Source organism: Microtus ochrogaster, chromosome 5 (genome assembly GCF_000317375.1).
Source record: "Microtus ochrogaster isolate Prairie Vole_2 chromosome 5, MicOch1.0, whole genome shotgun sequence".
In the NCBI taxonomy this organism is placed as follows: domain Eukaryota; kingdom Metazoa; phylum Chordata; class Mammalia; order Rodentia; family Cricetidae; genus Microtus; species Microtus ochrogaster.
In genome coordinates this window covers 86,370,896-86,380,366 of record NC_022012.1, presented here as the reverse complement: position 1 = coordinate 86,380,366, position 9,471 = coordinate 86,370,896, and the positions used below count along the sequence as shown (strand labels likewise).

The 9,471-nt window shown below is 50.8% G+C and overlaps 1 protein-coding gene across 1 annotated transcript in view; it reads left to right on the top strand.

The window, feature by feature from the left end:
* The window catches only part of Crtap (cartilage associated protein), a 17,077-nt gene extending 12,970 nt beyond the window's left edge, over positions 1–4,107 (top strand). Inside the window, exons 5-6 of the mRNA XM_005348205.3 lie at positions 1,242–1,369; positions 3,649–4,107. Coding sequence (XP_005348262.1) covers positions 1,242–1,369; positions 3,649–3,702 — 182 coding nt within the window. The 3' untranslated portion in view covers positions 3,703–4,107. The remainder of the gene's footprint in view (positions 1–1,241; positions 1,370–3,648) is intronic.
* Positions 4,108–9,471: the final 5,364 nt, after the last annotated feature.

The following is a 9,471-nucleotide window of genomic DNA, read 5'->3' as shown; positions in this document are numbered from 1 at the left end:
GCCCGGCCCACTTATTTTTTTTTAAGATTTATTTATTTATTTATTATGTTTTACAATGTTCTGCCTGTATGTATGCTTGCATGTCAGAAAAGGGCTCAGATCTCATTACAGATGGTTGTGGTCACCATGTGGTTACTGGGAATTGAACTCAGCACCTCTGAAAGAGTAGTCAGTGTTCCTAACCTCTGAGCCATCTCTTCAGCCTTTCTTCATTTTTTTTTTTTTGGTACAAAATTAGGATTCTACTACACGTGCTGTTTTTGTAACTTGCTTTGTCGTCCCCGGTCATCCCTCTCCCTGTGCCCCCTCCTCCTCCCCCGCCACTTTTATGGTGTTAGAAGCCAGGAGCTCTCACGTGCTAACCAGGTGCCCCGCCATTGAGCCACTTCCAGCCCTTGGTCTTTAGAGTTTTGCTGCCTAGCCCAGGCTGGTCCCAAATTTGCAGTCCTCATGCCTCTGCCTCTGCCTCCCAAGTGCCGGGTTATAGACTTTTATGGATGAACCACCACTTAATTCCTTTGGCAGATAAATGCGAGGCTTTATACCTATTGTCAGGGGGTTAATTATATGTGACTCAAAATTTATTTGTCACTTTTGGGCATGGTGGCTTATGACTGTACTTCTAGCACTCTGGATGCAGAAGCAAGAGGACTATGGTGAGTGTGAGGCCAGGCTGGGCTACAAAGCAACACCTGTCCCAATAAAACAGAAACGCAGACTAGATTTTCATAGGTAAATCTGCCGCGTATCAGTTCCTTGCTGATCACACATGCACACATTTACTCAGTTGCTCCTTTTTTTTTAAGCTGTGGGGATCGAACCCAGGACCTTGTGTGTACCGGTCAAGTGCTCTACCCACTGAGCTTCACTCCCAGCGTTCTGTGTTTTGGTTTTGAGACAGGGTCTCATATAGCACAGGCTGGCCTTGAACTTGCTAAGGATGACTCTGAACTTCTTCTGGCTTCACTTTCCAAGTTCCAGGATTACAGCCGTGCACTGCCACAGTTGGTTCATACCATCCTGGAGTGGGTCCCAGGGCTACGAGCATGCCAGGCAAACATGATACCAAACCAAGCCCAGATCCTTCCCCCATGCTGAGAACCGTGATATTGTCTATATTTGATAGAATTCACCCTCGTGTCTCCATAGTTCAGGGTGTCGGGTACATTCCCATCTGCACAACCTTTCCATGTCCGCTCTTGAACGCTTGTACTCCATGCCCACTTGCTGTCGGCTCTCAGACGAGAAACCTGGTCGTCTGATGGTTCTCGCTTGTGTCCGACAGGAAGCAGTGCAGTTCTTTAACGTGACGACGCTCCAGAAGGAGCTCTACGGCTTTGCCCGGGAACACCTAATGGATGATGATGAGGTAAGAGCTTCCGTGCTCTGCACGCGTCTGCCTGAGAGAGACCATGACTCATGTCTCTGCCAGAGTCCCTCGAAGGCTGAGTCCTTCCTCAAGAAACAGAAGGGGCCCTCGAGGAATCAGCTGCTGTGGGGGTTTTAATGAAAGCCAGGGCTCTGGTGTGGAAAAGTCCAGCTCTCTAGGAGGCCAAGGCTGGGCTGCTATTTCTTCTGTGGGGGAAATGTGCTTGGAGTATGCACCAGATGCGCGTGCACGCACGTGCATGTGTTGTAGGTTGGGGGCACTTGTCGCTGCTTGCGTGGGGTTAGAGGACAACCCTGTGGAGTCAGTTCCCTCCCTCCACCGTTGTGTGGGTTCCAGGGATTGAATTCAGGTCACCAGACTTGCAGGGCGATTACCTTACCCACTGAGCCATCTTGTTGGCCCCTCCACCTCATTTCTTGAAGCAAAGTCTCTTGCAGAACCCGGAGTCTCTTCATTCAGCCAGCGTGACCAGGCGGCAAGCTCCTCGGCCCGCCTTCCTCTGTCGTCCTCCCCAGTGTCGAGGTGACAAACGTGTGTGCCTTGGCAGTATTTGCATGCAGACTGGGAATCAGAGCATTCTTAAGCCTGGGCAACAGGCATTTATCCACGGAACCATCTCCCCCCGCCTCCCTTTTTAAGACAAGGTCTTGCCATGTGCCCAGGTTAGCCTCAGAAGTGATATGTAGCCCAGGCTACCTTTGAACTGCCCTTTCTCCTGCCCAAGTCTCAAGTGCTAGTGAATATGTGTGTCTCACCGTGCCATGTTTTTTTTATATATGTGTGGGAGGGCCAGGGGCATGTCACAGCCCCAGTATGGAGGTCAGAGAACAGCTTGAGGAAGCCGGTTCTCTCCTTCACCACCTGGGGGCCAGGGATTGAACTCAGGTCGTCGGGCTCCACAGCAAGCACCTTTACCCACTGACCTATCTCACAGGTTCCCACACCGTCATTTCTAGTGTCGTGAGTTTCACTTGTTCCACACGCTGGAGACACTTTGCATCCCGTCCCATTCTCCTTCCAGGTTATTATAATTATGTCCTGGCTGCCAGTAGTTCATCTGTTGTGGCAGCCGATTCCCTGACTGGATCTCCCTTAGCCAGCCCTTTGTTTGTTGGAGGTGTTTTGTGTTTTGAGACAGTGTAGCACAGGCTGGCCTCCAGCTTGCAGTGTACCTGAGGATGACCTTGAACTTGTGACCCTCCTGCTGAGACCTCTCAAGTGCTGGCGTTGCTAGCAAGTACCACCATGCCCAGGGTCAACCCGGGGACCCGACACACGCCAGGCGTGCACTCTGCCTACTGTACGGCAGATATCTCTTCTTGACGCATCCTGACTTTGAGTGGAGGGGCATCCGGGTCACAGAGAAGCCATCTGTGGATACCCCTATAATTTATTTAGATGGATGCCTTTGGAAGGAACTGGAAAATGCTTTGTACAAAAGGTGGGAACTTGGTGTGTTTGGAGCCAGAAGAGATCTGGGAGCTGGTACTGCCCTGGTCCTTCACATCCTGGGAGAGCCTGGGGGAGGGGAAGCTCAGGGAGATGCTGGGCCAGGCCCAGAGGCTCTGTGTTGCCCCTTCCCCGCTCCCCTCCACCTCTGAGGGAGACGGGGTCAGGGGAGTTTCACCGTGCTGATTCACATGGTCATTGCCACTAAGGAAGGAAGCGTCAGCCCTTTGTGAAATAGGAGCGACCATAAGTTATGAGAACGGAACACCAGTTGGGTATAAAAGTGCTGTACCACTGAGGAAGTGGTGACTGGGGACATAGCTCAGTAGTATCGCATTTACCTACGATGCACGAAGCCCTGGGTTCAATCCTCAGGGCTGCTAAATAAATAAATGATGCTCAGGCCTGCACCTTAGATTGGGTCTCCTTGAAGAGCGTCCCAGGGATGTGCTCAGAGCAAGTTTGGCTGTGGTGGTGTGGGAAGTGTGGGCTGCTGGTCAAAGCAGAAAGTGCTAGTTCCCGAGGCAGAATTGAGGAGTCTGGGGCAGATAGAAGGACGCCCAGAGCAGTGAACCATCTGGAGCCTTTCTAGTGGTGGCTAGACGACCTGCATGAAACGGGTTGTCTTTCTGTGGGGTGGCTGGTCACTTGACGCTGAGGTCACACGGGGTCGAAGATAAGACTCCGTTCAGTGAGAGGACTCGGGTCATTTGGGCTCTGAGCTTCTCCCAGAGCCCACAGCCAGTGGTGGCCTCTTGGATGCCTTTCCTGCCATGTGGCCCTCCTAATGTGTCTGCCCTCTCTTCCAGGGAGAGGTTGTGGAATATGTGGATGACCTCCTGGAGATGGAAGAGGCTGGTTAGTCCACAGCAACTACAGAGACTTCTCTCTGTGTTCCTTCTTCAAGTGCCTGGGCTGCTGATACCTCAGAGCCTCCCCTTTTAAAGGCAAGGGGAGCCACCATCCCTTTACTACACGGAGCCAGGGTCCAGCCTGCCCTCCCTGTGTCCACACCTGTCCACACCCAACTGCCTTCTCTGTACTCACACTCATCTTCATGGTCATGTCTCCCCAGCCATCTTCCTCTCGTTCACACCTGTCTTTCTGTCCACGTACACCTCCCCGTCCTCCCATCTGTCCTCCCCATCTTCATCTCTGTCTTCCCTCTGATCCCTCCTGTTTCCCCCATGTTCAGAAAGACAGTCTTCTGTGGTCTGTTTTTTTTTTTTAATCCCTAAGGAAAAAAACAGTATTATTTTTTAAGTAAGAAAAACACTAAAAGATGATAAATATATTTGAAGAATTCTTTGGTCTCTCTGGTCTTCCAGACCTCGTCTCCTTCACGCCACTTGTTAAAGGTGAAAGATGGCAGAAGATGAAGGCTAAGCTGCCTGGGACCTCATGATGGTCTTCACTTGGTCTGACTCAAATGACGCCTGCACCATTGAGAGACAAATTAGTAGATGCACAGAAGGAGGCGTAGGCCCAGTTCCTATGAGTCTTCAGACTATAATGGGTTTCAGTGCCCAGTTACAAGTCCCTGAGTTAGAAAGGGGCGGGCTCTAGTTTAGTTTGCTCTTCTAAGGGTTGTTGCATTCCTATCCTGCATCAGGGGCCTTTAACCCACAGCAGAAGTCCAGTGCAGAATACCCAAAGGGAAAGAAAAGCCTTCTCGTCTTAGTTTCTGGTCCGGGAGCGGGGACAATACACCGACACAGCAACTTAGCCAGGGTTTTATTCTGCCTCACGGCTGGAGGGTGGATTCCATCATGGCAGGGGAGCCATGGCGGCAGGAGCCTGAGATAGTTGGTCACGTCGCATCTGTAGACTGTGAACGCTGGTGTTTAGCTCACGTCCTTCCTGGCTGTCCTGGAACTTGCTCTGTAGACCAGGCTGGTCTCGAACTCACAGAGATCCGCCTGCCTCTGCCTCCCGAGTGCTGGGATTAAAGACATGCGCCACCACCACCAAGATCACTTCCTTTTTTATTATGTCTGGGCTCCAGCCCCAGGAATGGTGCTGCCCACACATAGGGTGGGTCTTCTCACCTCAGGGAATGTAATCTAGGAACTTCTTCACAGACATGCCCAGAAGCTCTTCTCGTGGGCGATTCTGGATCCTGTCAAGTTGGCGTTCAATGTTAACCACTATGCTGCTTTCTCAGTTTAGAATCTGCAGGAAGAGGGACATTCATGGGTTTGTCGGAGCCAGTATGTCCTGGGTGTGGGATGCTGGCTGGGGAGAATGAGGCAGGGAAGAGCAGGAGTTGGAATGAGGGGAAGTGAGACCAGACTCACTGAGAAGGTGATGCCGAAGCCAGGGCTTTGGGGCATCAAGGTCTCAGGATGTAGCATTCCGGATCCAGGGAGGAATAGGAGCAGAGTGCCTGGGAGGAAGGACACTGAGATAGGTGTGACTGGGAAGTGGCAGGGAGGCCAACTAGGCAGGCACCAGGGAGGGATGGCTAGGCAGGCACGTGGGCTGGATGTCATCAACTTGACAAGATTTAGGGTCATCTAGGAGACAAGTCTGTAGGTGTGCCTATGAGGATGGTTCTGTAGGTAAACTGAGGTAGAAAGACCCACCCTAACTGTGCATGGCTCCCTCCTGGGCTGGGGCCTTAGACCCAAGAAAGGAAGAAAGAAGGGGCTGGAGAGATGGCTCAATGGTTAAGAGCACTGACTGCTCTTCCAGAGGACCTGGGTTTAATTCCCAGCATCCTCATGGCAGCTCACAACTGTCTGAAGATCTAGTTCCAAGGGACCTGATACCTTCACACCGATGCACATAAAATAAAAGTTAAATAAACCATAAAAAAATAAAAAACAGACAAGAAAAAAAGGAAGAAAGTGAGCTGGGTACCAGCCTCCTCTCTCTCTCTCTGCTTTTTGAGCTAATTGGGGGTGACCAGCTGCTGCCTCCCCTTTTCCCACAGTGGAGTGTATCTTCCTAAACTGTAAGCGGAAATAAACCCTTTCCCCCTAAACTGCTTCTTGTCAGCAGTTGGTCACAGCCCCAGGGGAGTAGCTAAGTGGGTGGGGGAAGGACCTGGCACGGGGCTGGCGGCCTGACGTTGGTCTGGGAGGCTGCAAATAAGATTGGAATACTCAGAGGGCAGCGCCTGAGGCGGGGACCCCAGCAACATGGTCTTCCTTTTTCATCTATGTGGATGTGTGTGGGCACTTGCATTCCGTAGCAAGCATGTGAAGGTCAAAGGGCAACCTTGGGTGTGGACTCAATGTCCCTCTTGTTCACTGTAGTCCACTATAGTTCGTCTGTAGTCCAGGCTAGCTGACCCAGAGTGGGCCCAGCGATTCTTCTGCCCCTGCCTTTTCCCTATGCCTGGCATAGGAATGCTGGGGTTACAGATGTGATTCTGGGGGTTTGAACTTGGGTCCCCATCATTGTGAGGTAAATACTTTACCCACTGACCATGACAGCCTGTTCCAGGGACGTTTTGGCAACCTTTAATGGCTGGTGATTGCTGCTAAGGACTTTTCTCTTCAAGAGAAGCCACAGGTCTGTCATAGCCAGCATGCCTGGGGTTCTGGGGTTCTGTGAGTGTCTGGGATATCCACCGACCAGTGAGTCCCAGCATGTCAGTAGCACACAAAAACCATCAGTGACAGAGGGCTGTATATGATGAGAGGCTGCCATGGGGAGCCGAGAACAGAGCCCAGGGCCCTGCAGGAGATGAGGAAAGACCAGAGGAGCTAGCTGTGGGCCAGAGAAGGCCAGGAGGATGTGGGGTCCTGGAACCTGAGTTTTGTTTTTTTGAGATAGGATTTCTCTATAGCTTATAGCTTTGGAGCCTGTCCTGGAACTAGCTCTTGTAGACCAAGTTGGTCTCGAACTCACAGAGATCCACCTGCTTCTGCCTCCCGAGAGCTGGGATTAAAGGTGTGCACCACCACCGCCCAACAGCCTGAGGTTTTTTTTTTTTATGTATTCAAACATGTAAGCCACTTGTCTAGTTTGGGACCTTGTATGTGTAGTAGCAGGCACAACATTTGCTGACCATTACAGATTGAAAACACACAAAAGACTCTGCATTACGCGGGTTAACCGAGGCAGGAAACCACGCATGGGTGGGCACGGTAACTCAGGTGGTAAAGTGCTTGCCCTGCCAGTGTGGGGACTGGAGTTCCAGCTTCCAGAACCCACCTTAAAACAACAGCAGCTGGTAGTGTAGCTCGTAGGTAGAGGTGTTCAATTCCCCGGACAGTCGGCGAAGGTTCGAGCCAACTGCTGCAGGCTGTCCTCTGGCCCTCACCTGCACCACACACACTAACTAAAAATGTTAAAGAACAAAAGCTGGGCATGGAGGTGGGCTGGGGACAAAGCTGGCTTCTTCAGGCCAATGAGGACCCTGTATCAAAAAAAAAAAAAAAACAAAGATAAATAGGACCTAAGGAATGACACTTGAGGTTCTCTGGCCTATACACATGTGTATACACACACACACACACACACACACACACACACACACACACACACACACACACACACGGCTTTTCCCAGCTTCTTTTTTATTTCCTAGGATATATTTTTAACCACTTGGGAACTCAACAACATCCTGTTCCCCCTGCACATCAGCCGTCCTCACTCCTGCCCCTCTTAGAGCCACCCCAGGTAAGAGCCCCAAGAGCCACTCCCTCTAAGAGCCACACCCCCTAAGAGCCATTCCCCCAAGAGCCACACCCCCTAAGAGCCACTCCCCCTAAAAGCCACAGGATGTGACTTGAGCATTTATGAGACCTCAAAGCCTGCCTCCACAGTGCCACACTTCCTCCAACAAGGCCACACCTACTCCGGCAAAGCCACACCTCCTAATAGTGCCACTGCCTTTGGGGGCCATTTTCTTTTAAACCACCACAAAGCGTTTTGCCTTTGTGTATGTGTGTGTCAAGTGTGCGTACCTGAAGAGGCTAGAAGATGCCCTGAAACTAGAATTACAGACAGTTGTGAGCCACCAGTAGGTGCTGGTAATAGAACCTGTGTCCTCTGGGAAAGCGGTCAGTGCTCTTGACTGCTGAGCCAACTCTCCAGGCCTGAAGGATTATTTTAGCTGCTGTAGGTGGGTCTGATCCACTGTGGGTGGAGCCATTTCCTGGGCAGGTGGTCCTGGCTGTATAGAAAGCCAATCAGGCGTGAGTCTGTGCGTGGACCAGCAAGCTGTGATCCTCAGTGATTCCTGCCTGCGGGGTTCCTGCTTGAGTTCCTGCACTGCCTTCCATCAAAGGTGGATGGTGAGAACATCACAGGATGGTGTGTTCTCCTTCTTCAGCTTGCCCCACCCACTCTCCTACCAGAGAAGGAGGATGGGGTTGAGAGTCACGAGGCGGGGACACGACCCTGCAAGTACAGTATAGACGCTGCCCCAGAGTTCCAGAGTCTGCACAGAGAACCCAATAGTTGCTAAATTTGCTTTAAGGCTGTAGTTTTCTTGCCAGTCATGTGATAAAGGGAAAGGTGACATCTGCAGGTGCTCACACTTCTCTATGTCCCTTAAAGTAGCCACCTGGTCCTTGTTTTTGGGGTCAGGGTGATTTGATGAATTGAATTGGAACCCATAGAAGTCGGCCTCCCAACCCAGCAATGTGCTCTGTGGTGACAAGATGGTTGACTTAGACAATGCTGGGATTTGAATTGCTAAGCTTTGTGAATTCGAGGCAGGGTATCTCTGTGTAACTCAGCCTGGCTTGGAACTTGAAATGTAGCTCTGGCTGGCCTGGGAAGTTGTACTTCTTGCCTTAGCATTCAGAATGCTGGGATGTTAGGCACGTACAAACCAAACCCAGTGTAGTTATTTTATTTCAAAGGAAGCCAAATCTTTTCTCTTGAGAAAATAAACGTGAACTTGTTCCTTGGTATCTACCATGCAATCGCTCAGTGGCTCAGCTCGTGCCTTCCTGCCTCTGGTTCTTGGAAGAGCCTAGACGGTCTCTGCATTCCATAGGGCCAACATCAGCTTGGTCTATCTTTTGGAAAAAAGTTTTCTTTTAAAGCATGCAGTTTAAGTTTAAGGGACTTTCCATGTCTGCCCCGAGATGCCTTATTTGTCCTGTGTCCCACAGCACGGAGCAAAGGCTATCCTGTGGCAACCCCACCACAGTGGGGCATCTCTCCAGCTCTAGGAACCTCCAGCGGTCTGGGTGTCACAGCTCTCCAGAGGTCCTAAGGGCTGTACTTGGGGTCACTCAGACTCAATGTGTAATATTTTTGTTTTTTGAGACCTAGAGCCTTACTTTTATAGTCCAGGTTGGTTTTGAACTCATGACAATCCTCCTCTTTCAGCCTTCCCAGTGCTGGGATGATAGGAGTGAGCCTCGCACCAGCCTTAGACTTGACTTACAGAGAGGAAAAATGCCAAGTTCGTGTACAGACATGCATGTAAGGCTGACCAACAGCCTACCAGATTCAAAATTATTTCTTGTTTTGAGTCAGGGTCTCACTATGTAGTCCTGCCTGGCCTAGAACTTGCTATGTAGACCAGGCTAGCCTCAAAGTCAGAGATCCACCTGCCTCTGTCTCCTGAGTGCAGAGATCAAAGGTGTGCACCAAGACACCTGATTATTTCTTCTTCTTCTTCTTCTTCTTCTTCTTCTTCTTCTTCTTCTTCTTCTTCTTCT